Source organism: Scleropages formosus, chromosome 16, assembly GCF_900964775.1.
Source record: "Scleropages formosus chromosome 16, fSclFor1.1, whole genome shotgun sequence".
Lineage (NCBI taxonomy): Eukaryota > Metazoa > Chordata > Actinopteri > Osteoglossiformes > Osteoglossidae > Scleropages > Scleropages formosus.
The window spans coordinates 6,709,965-6,727,854 of NC_041821.1; the positions used below are offsets into that span (position 1 = coordinate 6,709,965).

Sequence of the window (17,890 nt, forward strand, 5' to 3'; positions counted from 1 at the left end):
CACAGCCCAAACATCGCAGCTCCGCGGGGCTCGCGGGAAAAGCGCGAGAAGCCGATTGATGAAGACCCGATGAGGCTGATCGATTTCGCTCGGCCCCGTTCTCGCGGGCGGGCGCGCGCCCGCCCGCCCGCGGCTGGCCGGTCAAGGCGCGGCGTCCCGCCCTCGAACCCGGGGTATCGATCGCAGTCCGTCTGCAGTGTACGGCTGCGAAGGGAAGGAGGGGGGAGAAAAAAAAAAAAGCCCCTGAACTTCAGGTGACCGAACACGGCTTCGGCACGAGGGAGGGGGAGGGCTGCCCGCGCACACGCGCCCTCTTGAACTGGGAGGGGAGCAAGAAAATACCCCCCCCCTTTAAAAAATAAATAAATAAAACAACCAAAACTCGTGCGGCTCCCGAATGCAGAAATGCACAAGACCCGGAGCGCGAGACGGAAAGTTTGTCATTTTTTCCCCCCTCGCGCGGACAGAAGTGAGCGCGCGGCGGGTCGGGTCGCGTCGCCCGGAGCCCGAGTCTCTCCTGCCTCCTCTGATCCGACTGACCCCCTCGCTCCACCGCGGCCACCTCCTCGGGTCCTGGCCGCGGAGCCGCGCACGGACGCGCCGCCTCGCTCGCCTTCCCCGCCTGAACGCGAAGCCCTTCTGCGGGAGTCGCGCGCGCCGCAGCCGCCCCGCAACCTTTAGGAGGATCGGGAGCTCGTTCGGTCATCTGGCTGCGCGCTCGCCCCGCATCGCCAACATGGCTGCCTACCACAGACCTTTACACACACACACACACACACTCGCTCGCGCGCACACACACACACACACACACACACGCGCGCGCGCGCAGACACACATACATACATACAGACACACACACACACACACACACTCACACTGAGAGAACGAGAAATAACACACGGCGGTGCCTTTGTCTCACCTCGTTAACCCCGCAGCGCTGCGCGACACGCGCGCACAAACGACACACACAGGCAGGCGCCGTTAAAATAAAAGGAAGAGAGTCCGCAAAGGCTGAGAGAGTCAGAGATGCACTTACGCGAAGGCAGGCGCTTGGGCTGCTCCTGCTTCCTCCGGGGCATTTTGCCCCTCTCTCCTCACATTCTCCTCCGCGCTCAGCGACAAGGAGAAACGGGGCTTCTCTCCATGGAAATGGCAGCGCTCGCGTGCACCTGGCTGTCCGCGCACGAGACACGGACGGAGGCAGGCGCCGCCGCCGTTGCTGCTGCTCGCGTTGTTGTTCCCGTGTCTTGACTATGGCTGCTCTCTGTGTAAGTGTGTGTCTCCGAGCCCCTAACTAACACTAATGCAGGGATCAAAGGGCACACACACACTCACTCTCTCTCTCACACTCACACACACACACACACTCTCTCTCTCACACACACACACACACACAGAGGGGCTCAGCCAGCACAGCCACGGCAAAGACCAAGAGGCACCATGTACTCAATCCACAGCACTTATACAATGTAATACATTTCTCTTTAGTTAGGAAATATATTAATTGAATTCGTATATATTTTATGTATTATTTAGAAATGATTCCTTAATCATGATTATATATGATTGCATACTTTTTTTTTTTTTTAAACATAAATATGCTGTATTTTTTTTTTTTTTTTTTTTTTTTTTTTTTTACATGTGCTATATTTTACCCATATTTTTTACTTTTCCCATTTGGTGTGAACTATTAATTTTTTTTCCACACTCATGATTATTACAGACAATTGAATATATGTGTAATGGTAATAACATGGTAATAATCCATTTTAAATTAATGTTATGTTTAAGTGAAATACACTTTTTGGAAATATGAAATTAATGGTTTTACTTGTCAGCTTATAGTGAACCAATAACAACAACAATAATAACAATAATAATAAGCACTTCATTTTGGTCATGTATGCATTCTCTTCTGTGGCAGTGCCTCACACTGTTTGGCTTTGGATAAGTTTTTTTCTATAAATAATTTTATTTATTTATTTGTGCACACCTCATGTTAATGAAGCGTTCTTGTGTGCGGACTGAGAGCGGCGCGCAAGCAGCTCGTTATGGCAGCAATTAGCGGATGCCCTAATTAGTGCTCTCCGCTGACCACAGGTGACTGACACGGAGTTTGTATTTTCCTAATTAGAATACAAGACAAGCTGATTAGCATCCCTTTCGGCGTGAGAGAGTCTGGACATAGTGTTTTCGTGCTGGACTACATACAAGCACTGCGTCTGCAGTGATAACATGTAGGGTCACTGGATTCCTGTAGGGTCATTAGAAACCTGCAGTGTCACCGAAATCCTGTAGGTTCACTGGAAACCTCTAAGGTCGCAGGAATCCTGTAGGGGTCATTAGAAACCTGTAGGGTCATCGGAATCCTATTAAAGATTAGAAACCTGTAGAGTCATCAGAAATCTTTAGGCTGAGGAGGAACCTGAAGGCTCAATGAAATCATGTAGAGTTGTTAGAAACCTTTAGCATCATCGGAATCCTATTGAGTTATTAGAAACCTGTAGGGTCATCGGAATCATGTGAGGTCACCAGAATCCTGTGGGGTCATCAGAAAAATTCAGGGTGAGGTGGAACCTGAAGGGTCATTAGAAACCTGTAGGGTCATCGGAATCCTATTGAGTTATTAGAAACCTGTAGGGTCATCGGAATCCTTTAGGGTAACCAGAATCCTGTGGGGTCACAGGAATTTTGTAGGGTCACCGGAAACCTTTAGGGTGAGGTGGCACCTGGCTGGTCACCGGAATTCTGTGAGTCATTGGAAACCTTTAGCGTCATCGGAATCCTATTGAGTTATTAGAAACCTGTAGGTTCACTGGAATCATGTGGAGTCACCAGAATCCTGTAGGGTCATTAGAAACCTGTAGAGTGAGGTGGAACCTGAAGGGTCATTGGAATCCTATTAAGTTATTAGAAACCTGCAGGGTCACCGGAATCCTGTAGGGTCATTAAAAACCTGTAGGGTTACAGGAATCCTGTGGAGGTCATTAGAAACCTGCAGGGTCATCGGAATCCTGTAAGGTCATTAGAAACCTGCAGGGTCATCGGAATCCTGTAAGGTCATTAAAAACCTGTAGGGTTACAGGAATCCTGTGGAGGTCATTAGAAACCTGTAGGGTCATCGGAATCCTGTAAGGTCATTAAAAACCTGTAGGGTTACAGGAATCCTGTGGAGGTCATTAGAAACCTGTAGGGTCATCGGAATCCTATTGAGTTATTAGAAACCTGCAGGGTCACTGGAATCTTGTAGGGTCGTTAGACACCTGTGGGGTTATGGGAATTCTGTAGGGTCATTAGAAACCTGTAGGGTCACAGGAATCCTGTGGGGTCATTAGAAGCCTGTAAGATAACTGGAAATATTTAGTATCATTGGAAACCAGTAAGGTTATTGGTAAGGTGTAGGATCACTGGTCACACTAGACTTCATGAATACGGAGAGTGCTGTACAAAGCCCTGATTACATGATTTACACCTGTGTTTAGCTTGCTTTCACTTGCAAATGCGGCTTACAGCATTTCTCTACACTCAAGTGTCTATCTTGTAACAGAACAAAAGTAATTTTTGAGAACAAATTAAAGTTGGCTAGAAGTAAAGTACTGAAGCCAGCAGGTCACTGAGAGCACCATGGTCTAAGGTGTCTGTGTCCCTGGATACAGTCCGACTCGATTTATTGTGAATCAGAGTTTGGGGCGGTGTTTGGTGCCTTTGCCACGCCAGAAATGAGGAAAGAGCTCAGTATGAAATCCCAGCCATACAACAGAATCATAAATACCTCATATATAAATTTAATTAATATGGACTAACATTAATATGCATATTTTCATTACACGGGAATACATAACCTTTTGCATCTCTGCCTGACAAATCGCAGGTTTCACTTAAACTGTTTTGTCTCAGCTGAGCTTTGAAGTGGGCTTTGTGTCCATCAACGATGCTGTCCTTGCCCATGTGCAGGGAGTCTGCACGGGTACGAATAGAGTCCCCCGTCCCCCCATCTCCCTCCACCTGCATCCTGGTCCAGGTGTTCTCTGCGCTCAAGGGGGAATTCTCCCTAATCGCTGTGTCTGCTCTCATTTAGCTCGCATTGCGCCTCCCACCAACGTGGGTCCTCTGCCATTTAAACACTGTGCTGGTGGGCCACCTGGGTGCGGGGGGGGGGGGGGGCAATTATAGCATTTCAGAAATAGATACTGCAGTCGCTTATTTGAAACAATGTTAATTATTCTGCTGCAGATTTAAATAACTCCAGTTAATTTTTTTTCCACTTCTCTCAGAACTAGGTGAACGACAGAAGTGTTTATTTGTATTTCATATAGTATTTTAATGATCTGAACTCTCTATAGTTGCATCTATTAAAAAAGAAGTCTTGTATAAGGTGAATACATAGATTACTGTCATAGTGCTCATGTACATTTTTCCAGGGCAAACTATATAACTTTCCCACAATACCTCTGATATCTAGAGCCTTGTTTTAACAGGGCATCTTGACTCCATACTGATTTTTCTGGAACAGGGATGTGTTGACATTTTCACTTGATGGTTCAGTGTTTCTGTCACTAAGGGAAAGCCAAGGTTTGTCCTGTGACCCCCGTCTCCCTCCCCCCCTCAGGGATACCACGGAGCTGAGGTAATGTTTGCAACAGGACGATTGTCTGATAGTCGTCATGGCAACAGGACTGTGACCTCGCAAACAGTTGCACCCTAAAGGTCATCAGTCAGGCGTGAGTGGCCTGATGTGATTTCCTACTGACAACTGAGCACAGCTGTCCCTGCCAGTGAAAACAACAGTGTGTCTTCCGACTGTACTATTTCACGTCACTTTTGTTGCAAATATCTCCATAACTAAAAAGCCTTGGACATTGACTGATACAGTAAATAATCATTTTACTATACCTAGAGCAGAGGAGTCTTTAACATGCATTAATATACTGACCTCTCAGACATTAACTGTAATATGAATTCTGCAAATAGAAATTAAGATAGAAATAATACACCTATGGAATGGCAAAATTTGGAAGCATATTTTCAGTTATTAGTGTAGCGTTAGCTTGTTAAATTTTATTTCAATTTCAGCTGTGGAATTATGCACAAGAGCCCTTTGTATATCAACTATAAATGGTAATCCTCAGAGCAGGGCAATATGACATAATGTGTACTTATTTGACTATACACCCAGTAAAATCCTCAGACATTATATTATGGAAAAAATAAAGATGTTTTCTCACGTGTCCCTTAGGTATCTCATGGAACCTGCCACTGAGCTCCCTCAAAAAGTGTTTTTTTTTTTTTTTAAAAACTTTTGGCAGTACTACTACTTATTAAAAAGCATCCTGACCGAGTCACACCGACAAGCTTGCTATATAAAATTCAGGTGTCTCAGCAGATGGCAGAGCAGCGAATGCAAACGCAGGTATTCCCCACAGTGTAGCCTGACACTCTTGCCTTGTCTAGTTTGGCCTTGTGCATGTCTTGTCGGGGTGTTTCGCTGATGATTGCTTACGCCTGATCAGAAACATTGGTCCCTGCGTTTGCAGGAGCCTTGTTATAGGATTAACCCAGCAAACATATCGTGGCACCCCAAACCAGGGTACCACCTGCCCCCCCCAAACAGAGACAGGTGCCATCCTCCACTGTATTCATGATTTCCTCATTGGTCCTGTGGTGTGGAGGGGGACTGGGGACACCCATTACGCTGCTTGCAATGTTTACAATTTCTAGAGAACCACCGATGGCACTCGGCTCAGTCAAAGAGATGGATTTCTCTCTTTTTATAACGATCTGCTTCATTTTGCATGTGCCTACAACAGCTTTGGCAATACAAGTTAAATTGAAAATAAAAACAGTATTTTTAATGTGAATTTGAGATGTCCTTTTACAGAGATGAGGAGTCACTGGGTTATCCCGCACACCCAGGAGAGCAGTGACCTGTATTACCATGGTGCTCCATTAATTTGTATACAGTCATACTAAACATACCAAACCAGCAGTCACCTTTAATTATGCTTTTCATCTTTGTTTTTATTTTTTCTTGCAACATATCTGGCTCGGCTTCATTTGATGGATGGTGACATTAATCCTTTGAAGGACCACTGTGCCGTTTCAAGGCAGCCTCGGTACACACCGATCGCTGGATGCGCGCGTCTGTCCCGCAGTTGTATGGGAAATTGTTGTGGTCAGATAAAACGGGGTCCCCTTTGTGTCCGCGTCCTTTTCAACGTGCAATTAACATAAAGTCCTCATCAGCGTCCACGGCTAAAAACACCTACGTCTTCCATAGACAATGGAGGCCATCAGGAAGAGCGGCTGATAAAATGGGGAATACATGTCATCCATCTTCCTGCTCGTTAAAGGCCTGCCAGAAGAATCACCTCGCGGCAATGACGAACTTCTTAGTCTAACAGCGCAATCAAACAACCCCCTGGCAGGAGCGGTCTCTGCTGGGGTACCACGAGTACTGTTAAAGTGGCAGGGTGGAGGATGCGGCAGTTGCAGGAAAAAAGGGGCACGGCGCATGTCTCGAATCCCGATGCTACAGTGAATCAGATATTGAAATGAGCTCCACACTGGGCCACAACGTGGACATGCCAAGTAGATCTAAAGAAGTGGAATTAAATTAGCTAATATGATTAATGTTTCAGGACACATTATGGCACCATCTTATATAAATGTGCTGACTTGGGTATCAAATCTGCAAACTTACAGATGGGAGCGGGTGTTGCCTTGTTCTTTCTCTGCTTTGTTTTTGCTCTTCTAAACTTTTGCCTCTATTTTTCCTCCTCTTCTTTCTTTTCGGCCTTAATTTGCCTTTTAAATGAAGAGGGTCAGGCTTAATTTAATGAGGGATGCATTGTGCTTAGCCGTTTGTTCCGCCTCATCAAGTAGTTAGTAATGAAGTACTTTAATTGCTTAAATTATTTGATTACTTTACCATATTTAACACCCCCCGTGGCCCTAAAGCGTTTCGCAAAGCGACAGGCTTGTTGCAGCCTGAGAAAGGAGTCTATTACATACTCCCTAATAAGCGTTTAAATCTGTGTACTGCATGTGTTTTGCTCAGTGCATTAACCTTGCAGTACCTGCTTACAACCGCCTGGATGTTGCACGGGTGACGTTCACATATCAATAACAATTTCCGCTTCGGTAGATGAAAAATAGAGTTAAATGGAAGCGATCCGTCCCCCGTCCCCCGCTCCCTCGCACCCACAATCTTTGCATGCACACAAAGGCAGCGAGGGCAGCCGAGACCTTGGCAGCAAACAGCAGAGCGATTGCTGACCTGACAGGATACAATGAGGCGCGAGGGGCACCTTTGCCAAGTAGCTGGACGGCCTGCCAGAGAGGTGAGGCGACAGGTAATAAGCAGGCCGACTGGAGTCGACGTCACTCGCCTGTGGTGGAAGGAGGTGGGTCCGTTCGCTGTGGTCCTGGCTGCGAAGAAGCCTAACTGAGGGTGAGGAGTACAGGCTGACAAAACCCCGAAATAGAGAAAGGGTCAAGGGGTCAACGCGTGGCCCCTGTTAAATGCCATCCCTTTATGGTGAAGCACAGAGGAATCTCTGCGCATAAGCGGAAGTGTCTCCCAACAACACTGTAAAGTGAGAACAGCCTCGACACATGTAGGAAATTCTCACCGTTTCATAAAGCTGACATTATTTGAACATGTATTTAGCTATTGAATGTTTTGCATGGCCGTTTCGTTTCCCCTTCCCTCCCATTGTGACCTTTCCCAGCCCAGCCGTCCAATGGGTAAACCTTCAGGTGTGGACTTTATCGGGTCGAGGTCAATGCCAGGTCAGGTTTCTGTTGCTAAGTTACTATCAGATAACCACCCTGTGGCCCATACTTGGGTTGTTCTGTCATTGTGTGCTGGTCATGTAATCTCACTCATTTTCAGCAGTTTGTCCGGCCGCTAGAAAGGTTATCTGCATCGTCCTGCTGTAATGTAACAAATTAAAATATTAAAACCTGCCAAAACTTGTCCCTTGCAGCATCTTCTGGAAGATCATTTTGCAGTTGTTCCCAGCACTGTGTAAAAACACAAGTTTTCCCTCCAAAATGTTCCGCAGCCTCTGCCGAATTTCACTTATCAGCTCCAAACGAGTAATTGTTTGTGTGGTTGTGACAAACATACGTATTAAACATTGATGTGCTCTGTGACACAACCATCTAATTGTAGTGTTTCTAATTTCCAAACATTGGTTCCTGTAGTCTTTAAGGAAATCAAAAAACATATACCGTATATTTTAACAAATCTCAAATTTTAATTTTTGAGATGCTGCAGACTAGATTTACTGTCTTAGACTTTGCCATTAAAATTCCACCATATCACTGATCATTTATTAGGAAATTTATGCCAAAATAGGCATACCTTCAGAGGAAGCTCCTTCCCTAAGGGAATTGTAGGGAAGCATTTATATCCGCTGTGATCTTAGAGGTACATGTGTTATTTTAGCTTCCTATTGTACGCTGTTTCTTCAGTGTCTCGACAGGTCTCAGTTTGTCCCACTCAACTGATCATCCCTTTCTGAGAGCCATCAGAAGAGCCCAGGAGACAATCCGCTACATGAGAAAATCTTTATGGTAAGGACTTCATGAAATATATCCTCTTGTAACATATTCAAAGATGGGTTCATTCATATTCTACGTGATGAAATGTTTTAAACATCACCCATTCATTCATCTCAGTACTGACTTCATTTTAGGAAACCCTAGCACACACATATGGTGTGCATTCATATTCTGGAATCATAATATTACAATAATGTCATGGTATAATAGCAATATTAGCATACACCATCCCTTTATTATTTTTTTTCACATGTAAATATTAAATAATCATTCTTTTTCTTAATTAATTTGAATTAAAATCCAATTTGTATTATTTGTAATTTGGAAAACCTTTGAGCCTGTTACAAATTATTTTTAATGCTTGTAAAATGACATCATCATAAATGTATTTATGACCTAATTCGCTTGAAACCATGATGTAATAAAGTAGGCTAACTAAGCAACAGTCTTGGCATGCATAAATAATTGGGAGCTCTGGCATGACAAACAAATGCTAATCAGCCTGAAACAATTTAAACATTCTTTCACTATGTTTCAGATTATTTTGACATGTTCATTAAGACTTTAGTGGATTAATATTTTTTTGTACCTATTTAGCAGTTTTCTTGGAAGACTTAAAGGTAAAAGTTTAAGTAAAGGTATGTTTTATTTCCTTAACTTAAATTTTAATTTAAAGGTATAATTTATAAGGTAATTTTACCTTATTTAAAGCAATGAAACAAAGTGTGTTGTTAATGTCTAGTACTATACTATGTAATGTTGAGCATCAAGCAGAACCAATGAAGCCATGAAGCTGTTGCTTTAAAATATTATGTTAATAAACCTGCAGCAGTACTGCAGGCCTTCTGATGTATACAAGGCAATATCATCTTCAAAAACATAATGTCCCGAGCTGGTCCTGAAGTCCAGAGAAAAGACGACAGGCTTATTTATTGTAAACACTTGCCATGCTAATCATTTGCATAGACCTCCCTAAGCAGTGTTGGAGTGCATATTAAACAGTGGGCATATTAATGATTCACTAATGAGTCATTTGGAAAGAAATGGTTCCAATCAGTCTGAACTTTTAAATAGAACGAGCCACGACAGCAGCGGCAATGAAGTCTGTTTCAACGGTGTGGCATCTTCACACCAATGCCTGTTCCCTCCCACTCAGGGTACTGTAAGGACTGTCTTCTGCCTGGACAAATCTGTGCCAGGCAGCCTGATTCTTGTACTGGGCTATCATGATGGACTTGATGTTGGATAGCCCTGGGGCCTTTCAGACATTTAGCATGTTTCTTTGAAGAAAGCCAGCACTGGTGCATGTCATATGTTTTCTCAAACCATCTGTAAATTGTCTCCGTCTTTGTGGGCCATAGAATTAATTAGGGGTCAAAATAAATGGCTTGCAAAGAGATGTAAAGGAATCAGGAATGCAGTCCTTTACTAGAGTTTAAAAGAATTGGTCTGCAAAAGCGTTGCAATGCAACAGAACTGCAAGGTGTAGAATTTTTAGCAGAATCCACAGCTTCCCATGCCAGTTCGAAGCCTTGGAATGGAACTTCATGTGAAGTGGCTGAGTATGAGCTGGTATCTGGGTGCATGCCAACTGACATTACACTGAAACAAATTGAAAAAGGAGCCAGGCAGATTTATTGTCGCGCTGGTCTGCCGAGGGGATTTATTTTTTGCAACAATGTACTCTTGCAAAATGATAGGGGCGTTTAATGTAATATATTTTATTACATGACGGAATCATTTTTGCAGACATCCATCCATATAATTAACATTTTCAGTATACACCAAATTTGACTGTTCAGTACCACAAAGAGAGACCCATGCTAATATGGAAGCTTTGAGACTGCTTTGTTGTTTGCAGCATTTGCATCTCTTTGCGGAGCCTTACTGTAAACGCAATAAGTCACACACCCAGGAAAGTGGGATTTGACTGCTGGCCTGGAGCGGTGAGGGCGGCTCAATAAAGACGCGCAGTGTGGGATTTGAGAGGCACAGCTCCTGACTGACCAGAGCGCCCCGTAAGAGAAAAGTCCGCCGCGTTTTGAAGTGCAACCGCGAGCCGATGGAGAACGCAGAAATGTCAGCGTGGCCAGCTGTCTCCCCCGGGTTGGGACTCTTTAAAATGCACCGTAGACCTCACTAATGCTAATGGCAACGACTGCTCCTGCTTTGCTACTAAGTGTTGAATCTCTGCACCTGGAACGTCAGACAAAACTCATTATGACGCTGAAACCCGTGGACGTTTACGCACCGTAAAGCAAAGAAGCGCCGCAACTTGGATGCCGCCGTGCCAGCGTCACCCTCCTGTGATGGCTCTCTTACACGCGCTTGTATCGGAGCACGGAATCGAACTGCATGTACCCCCTGCTTTTTTCCGAGCGATGCGCAAAGTTGATGAGCAGCATCATTGTGTGCGAAGCACAAGATGTGACAGTATGGCAATATGTTATAGGAGGCTGGCAGAGCTCATCATGAAAGCAAGATGAGAGGCTTTGTTCGAAATGTCGCAATGCATATTTATAGGCCCGTTTGAGTGCTCCTGTTCGCCTAACAAAGCACAAGTCGGTCTCCTAGCACTTCGGCTGGGACGGTGCAGACAAACCCAACGGAACGAGGAACCCTGTAATTTCACACAGCCTTTTATTGGAGGGCGGCCATTTTAGATCATATCCCCTATGTAATTTCAGCACCTGTGTCACACAACCCGTTGAAACTGAGCTGTTTGTACTGAGATTATGGGAGCAGCAAAAAAAAAATTGTTACGCACATTCTTTACCTTCCAGTCTAAGAAAACACAAAGTTGGGTTGTGTTGCCTTTTTTTTTTTTTTTTTTACATAAAACAAAAGAGACTGGAGGCAGGCTCTGCTTGGGATGGAGCGTCTTGGCTGCTGCTTCTCGATTAACAACTCCACACGTTAATGTTCAAATTATGGCCAATAAATACTGTATGCATGCCTTGCACATGTCAAATTTCTTTCAAGAATTTTTTTTGCCCTTTTTTTTTTTTTTACCCCCGATGGATTTTTCAAATAGATGATTTCATTTTTAATAGTACATATTTCATAATTGCACCAACAATTATGCAACTTGCTTCTGACATTCTGTTTACTCATGCGGTAAGGCAGTCTTCCTCAGCTATTTCACTGTAGGCTTTTAAACTAAAAACCACCATTTTGAAATTCAGTTTCCTTGAGCTATAGGCTACTGTGTGAGACCAGGCTGAAAATAGCCCTGCTGCGGGAGACCAGTACGGCCAGATAAAGTTTAATAAGTTCAGCGAAGGCATTTTTTTTTATACATCTTTGTGTGGGAAGAAACCTATTGACAGGCTGGGTTGTCTCTCTGAACTGGGGATAAACCGGTATCTGAAAAAAGGTTCCTCAGCAAAACACAGGCTCGGGATCTGAGTGTCAGAGAGCCTTGAGGTTCAGAGGTGTTTTTTCCCTTTGATCCGGGCATCGGTCCCGATCACTTCCAACCTATTACTTGTATACAGTCAGGGATTAGGGGGGAAAGTACGAGCCAGAAGGCAATCTGTTTTTCATTTTAACACTCCCTCGAGGTTTTCCATTATCCCCTCCATATAGAGTTTGACCTGAAGAAAAAGCCTTGCCTCCAGAGGTCAGCACCGTCTAGACTCTGCTCGTCTGCCCCTTTCGCGTGGCCTGTCAGCGTCCACGGAGGACTGGCCCCTGGCTCCCCACCCACTCCTCCCACAACGCCGTACTCGCTCTATCTTTTTCTACCCCTCGGGATGTCAAAGGTCAGGAATGGGTTTGCACTGCTGAGTCCAGCAGAGCTGCCTGTCTCTGGCAGCCGTGCCAAATAGGTCGGCAGGACGCTTTGGCGTCTGGTCCTTTCCTTTCATTCAGGGTGCTGCAAACACTCAGCCAAACTGCCTGTGTTTCTCTTTATGTCTTACCAGCTGGACTTACCTTCACAGCAGTCCATGTGGCTGTATCAAACATTTTGTCAGACAGCAAGAACCCAGAACCTAAAAATACAGCTGTTCCAACCGTAGATCCAACAAGTGGGTCACACTTGTTTGGCTTGTGGGTGAATTGAATGAAAAGGAATAGCAATTTGCCCCTTTTCTACCGGCAACCGACACAATGGTGGTAAAGGCTGTAAAGTTGTGTTTTCCACAGTGGTAGTTTAGTTCGCTCACACTTAACAAGCTGAAAAGCTGAATGTGTGGCTTGCAACCAGTAGAAGCAAATGCTGAGCAATGAACTGTGGATCTTCTGCGTAGTACACACAACACCTGGCCATCATGGACAATTTGATGGCTGAACTCACCACCTGATACACCTGTAGCACCATCTTCAAGCCTTCACACACAATTCAAACTCAAATATGCAAGCTACCAGTTGACAGCTGCAGCATTATGGCAGGAAATAAAAAAAAAAAGTCTCTCAATATATACCAGTAATCATTAGCCTGACCTTGCTTTAAAAAAGGAACTGGGTTTTCAGTAACTGTATCAACCAAAACAATCAGTCCACTGCCCCCCAGTTGGTTAATATGATTTAATACAACTCAATAAGCTAATGGGATCCACATCAACAACAAAGGTTTCATTTAGATTGTCCACCCAACAGACATCCTTCCAATGACTCCACCATGCCTGGACTACTATGTTGCACCTCAGTTTTTATTTCTAGTGCCATATATCAAAATAGTCCAAGGTCAGTGTATATTTTGTGTGGGTTCAGAATCACACCTTGTTGAAACAGGGTGCTTTTTGATTAAACCCAGCGCAGCCAGTCTTTCCCCCCCCCCCCATCATTCATCTCAACAACAGAAGTGGTGAGCAAACAGACACTCATTGAATATTTATCAGCCCTGGCCTATGTGTGCATGACTCATGATCACTCCCGTTTATAACTTAAGGACTTGTAACGATGACCTTAATTTAACCCTGCTGCAGATAACAAATTAACCTCTGGCCTCAGCAGGACTCCCTAAGCCCTGCTAACAAGTGCATTGTCTGGATGGTGAGCCTCTCTCTAACCACTCGGCATCCTGGGTAAATATGCTTTTCTCCCGGAGATGGGTAGCAGACAATCGCCACTTCCTCTTCGTTCTGTCTTGACCCATTGTCCCCCTCTTTGCTGAAGTTCATTTCACTTCTGTATTGTCTAACTTTACCCTCTGGCTATTTCTGGGATCGTTTGCAGACATCAGAGCAAGGTAGTCTGGTTTCTGTTGAAATGCCTCACTTGTTCCTTTTGACTGTATTTAGCAAAGGTAAACAACAAAAAAAAAATTTAAGCTGAACATATGTCAGCAACCTGACAAACAATGCAAATTTTCTGTTGGCAAAAAGGAAGATGTAGGCTTTTATAACTACTTTCTGTCATAGTTTATGAGCTGGGTAGGGTATTCTTCAGGAGATGAATCATTTCAAACTAATATGGCAGACTGTGGGTGTCAGGGTATGATAGTTGAACTATTTCAGGTGATAAGTTGAGCAGAAAGTAGTCACAGACCAGTAGAAACGGAGAAAAAGAAATGGAAAATTTTTGATGGGAGTGCGTGACTAAACATGCACTGCAGATGAATTCACCTCATCGATCGCAGTTGTCATTATCTTGACTTTTTCTGTTGGGGGGGGTTTTTTTTTTTTTTTATAAAAAAACTTGACATAAGGCTTTAGTCATGACAAATTCAGCAGTTTGCACTGATTGCAGACAATTTGTGTGATCACTTTGAAGCTTAGTTTCCTTCTGTCTGGTAAATACTGACCCAGAGTATGGCAGTGAAGTTTTGTTTAGGAGGCTGAAACTGGCAAACTGAGTTGCACAAGTTCACAGAACTTTGTCATTTCAGTTTCACTGCAGAAACTCACATTCCTTCTACTAGCTCTATCCTAGAATCTATAACATAAGCAAGCAGTTCTTCCATTTGTTTTTTTACTTACTATTTTTAGCCTATTTATCACTCTTTAAGCAATTTGTGTGTGTGTGTACACATATATACAAACTTTTACCTTTATGGTATCTAAGTAAGCAATTTAAAACATTTTAGGGTTACACTTTTTATTAACATGCATAAACAATTACTAGCGACAATATTTTTATCGACAACGCGTACTGACTCTTGTCCCTCGGTACGTGCCGTACTCCGTTCTCCGTATTCAGGATCAAAATGTCGTGCGCAGGCACCCGCACTGTTTGTCCACTGGTGTTTTCCATACTCCGTTTTCTGCATTCTGGTTTGAACTGTCATTTGTTGGTCGTACTGTTTGTCCCTCAGTTCGTACCGTAGGCAATAGAACAATATAAACCGGGGATTCTAACAGCGCGTCGTTTTAGGTTGTAAGGAGGGTAGTGCGCGGTGTTACCAACTGTAAGGTAAGATAATCAGTGCGCATAGTTAAAATCATAACTTAAGTACCGCATGAAACGTAGACATTAAGTTTTACCACCCTAATTTTAAATCGTTCTGATTGCACGAAGATGTTCTCTGGCGCAGGACTTAGCAATTAGCTAGGCCTAGCCTAAGTGCTCAGGCGGTCCGGGTTGTTTGTTTGGTTTTTTTTTTTTTTTTTTTGCTCATCTTTTGGGTAGAAAAAAAATACTCTGCATGCCGTGCGCGTTAAGTTGCATTTATATTTTTCAGTGCTGCATCTTCTTGGCTTAATTTCTGTTTTCGGCTGCAATCGCACAGAATGAGTCTCCGAAAGCAAACTCCGAGTGACTTCTTGAAGCAGATAATTGGGAGGCCAGTGGTGGTGAAACTGAACTCGGGGGTGGATTACAGAGGTGAGGAACTTCTCACAAGTTAATGGTTTTACAGGAACATGAGTGGGGGGAATGGCCAGATAATATCTTTAGTTTGGAATAGTACGTTTTCTATTTTTTTTTTTTTTTTTTTTTTTTTTTTTTCTTTAACTGGTGGTGGTAAGTCATATTTTATTTAGGGCCCAAGACCTGAGCTCCTCTGGGTGGAGCCTCAGGGTCTCATGGCGACTTTGTGCTTGTCTTTGACAGGAGTCCTGGCCTGCTTGGACGGCTACATGAACATTGCCGTGGAGCAGACGGAGGAGTACGTCAACGGCCAGCTCAAGAACAAGTATGGGGATGCCTTCCTCCGGGGCAACAATGGTAGGTGATGAAATTGTACAATGCAGACATGTTAGAACCATGCAGCCAGAAAAAGTAAAACTTTCTTCTTAATGTTTTTAAAGTGTAATTCAGTGAGTGCTAACCTTTCCCTCCCTTTTCCCTAGTGTTGTACATAAGCACCCAGAAAAGGAAGATGTGATGAAGCTGAACTTTTTTTTAGAACCTGTGGATTATTTTTATTTTTTTCTATAGTGTTGACTGTTGTGAGTTTCAGAAGACATTTTTGATTTTGTATTCACTGGAATAATCCAATAAATAGTTTTTGTTCTGTAATACCTGATATCATGGATGCTTCTGAGTTACTGGCTTGCCTTTTCATTTAAAAAAAAAGATTGTCCAGACTTTCACTCCTTACAGCTTTACTAGGAGGCCTTAAACACTTCTATATCTAACACAATTGCTTTGAATGTCTCCCAGTTCTGTCTAATCTTTGTGTGATCAAGAACTGTCACACTAGTACATAAACCCCCCTTCATATTATTACAGGACTCATTTTGAGTCACCTGCTAGTCTGGCATTTCAATCTGCTTTGTTACATTTATTCATTTAGCAGATGGCTAACATCTGATAGTTATATTGGGGATCTAGGTATTTGACACCTTCATCCAAGGCAACTTACAATGGTAGATACAAGAAACTCCCTGCCATTATGCCACTTAAATTGCAGGACAAGTATGATTGTGCACAACTACTTGCAGAGTGTTTGGTAATTCGGTTACCAGTTCCCCTGAAACGCCACTTTTGAGTGTGTGTGTTTTGAGGGGGCAGAGCACTCAGAGGAAACCCCACCAACACACTGGGAGAACATGCAGTCTCCACATAGATTGAACAGGAGTTGAACCCACATGCAATCAGTGTAGCCGGTAACTATCACATTTTGCCCCATGACCATTACACTAAAGACAAATGTAAAGAGCTGTTTTTATTTCCATTATCTTGTAAATGAATCATATTAAATGTTTTAAAAATACTAACATTTTGATAAGTGTTTTAAATGTTCAACTCTCTATGGAAAGGGGAGAAAAAATGACATATACCCTTGTTGCATAATTTGAGTAGGTTTTTGCATTTGTAACTTGAACGTGCCTGCTGCACAATCATGATGAGATGTAAAACCATGAAGGTTCTTGATTATAGAAGTCTGGTTTGTTTGAATCCTTTTTCCATGTAAGACTTGTTTTTGTGACAAAGGGGCCAAGGCTTTAACATTTTTAGCTCTTCACATAGTGAATTTGTCAAAATGACATCTGTATACAGTACATTCCATTAGTTCTACTGTACAGGGAGGTGGTGAGAGGAGGAGGAGGAGGGCCACTACACTACAGCTCTAACAAGCATTGAGCCACACCAATCAGAAGAGCTCTGCACCGTTTCAAGCTATTGGACGATCCAGACAAGAATCAAGTTGCTTTCTAACCAATGAAATTTTAGCAGCTTATTATATGACCAAAGAATGATGAAAGTATGTAGGACTAGTAAGTTTTAGTTTTACTTGCAGTTGAATACATTATTTTTTTAAGATAATTTTAAAGTATCATATTAAGCTCACAAACTTGACCAGAAAATATTTAAAAACTCCATGTGGGACTGTTTTCTATTTTTACTTTCTAATAGGCATTTGAGAAATACTTTATGACTTAGTTTGCAGTTCAGAAGTATTTTTAGTCATTATTCATTGAAGTTATGAATGATTAAGTTACATTTTTTCAAAGATGTACAGTGCATAGTGTCCCAGAAAATACCATTTTGTTCACTTACCTGTTTTCTGAATTTTTTGTGTGTAGAAGGGTGAACACAACTTCCATTCACCTCCTGAGATAACAGGTGGCAGTAAAAGTACAGCCAACAGAGTAGAAGTGTGGTACCACCTGATTCCAGTTGTTTCCACGGTCTTTACTGCTTGCAGTGTTCATGCTTGCCGGTGATTCCCTTGAAAAAGTAAGAAAAGGTATCGTGTTACCAGAGAGATACAACTTGAAATAATAAAGTCGAAAGTGCTGTGACAAATGTTACATATTTAATGGGACAAATAGCTCAAAATCGGGCCGAATACGAGTTTTAGGAGACATACACTTTTCAATGATTTTAAATTGAGTGCGACTGTAATGCAGTCCGAATTTATTAAAATAATAAAGTAAATAATAGAAGTTTTACAAGCAAGGTACCTACCCTAAATTACTCAGGTAAAGTT

General features: G+C 43.0%; 2 protein-coding genes across 6 annotated transcripts in view; one reads left to right on the plus strand and one right to left on the minus strand.

Moving 5' to 3' along the window:
- The window catches only part of znf827 (zinc finger protein 827), a 42,178-nt gene extending 40,821 nt beyond the window's left edge, over positions 1–1,357 (minus strand). For all 4 annotated transcript variants that reach the window (XR_003798266.1, XM_029259092.1, XM_029259094.1 and 1 more), the window contains exon 1: positions 1,037–1,357. Coding sequence is in view for 3 of the 4 variants with exons in the window: in XM_029259092.1 (XP_029114925.1) it covers positions 1,037–1,079 (43 nt within the window). In the remaining variant the exon portion in view is untranslated. The remainder of the gene's footprint in view (positions 1–1,036) is intronic.
- A 13,434-nt stretch (positions 1,358–14,791) lies between these two features.
- Positions 14,792–16,031, plus strand: lsm6 (LSM6 homolog, U6 small nuclear RNA and mRNA degradation associated). Of its 2 annotated transcripts, none has more exons than XM_018735771.2 (4): positions 14,792–14,925; positions 15,194–15,336; positions 15,565–15,678; positions 15,804–16,031. In XM_018735771.2, exons 2-4 carry the CDS (start codon positions 15,243–15,245, stop codon positions 15,836–15,838), a joined length of 243 nt encoding a protein of 80 aa, XP_018591287.1. In that variant the 5' UTR covers positions 14,792–14,925; positions 15,194–15,242; the 3' UTR covers positions 15,839–16,031. The 2 variants fall into 2 exon arrangements, with proteins under 2 accessions (XP_018591287.1, XP_018591285.1); XM_018735769.2 differs by having other exon boundaries at positions 14,799–14,925; positions 15,242–15,336.
- Positions 16,032–17,890: the final 1,859 nt, after the last annotated feature.

Excerpts from the sequence above, each read along its gene's own strand:
- lsm6 (XM_018735771.2), top strand. The coding sequence starts at position 15,243 with ATGAGTCTCCGAAAGCAAACTCCGAGTGACTTCTTGAAGCAGATAATT. Across the intron at positions 15,337-15,564 it reads CTCGGGGGTGGATTACAGAG|GAGTCCTGGCCTGCTTGGAC; the intron begins GTGAGGAACTTC and ends TGTCTTTGACAG. Across the intron at positions 15,679-15,803 it reads CTTCCTCCGGGGCAACAATG|TGTTGTACATAAGCACCCAG; the intron begins GTAGGTGATGAA and ends CCTTTTCCCTAG.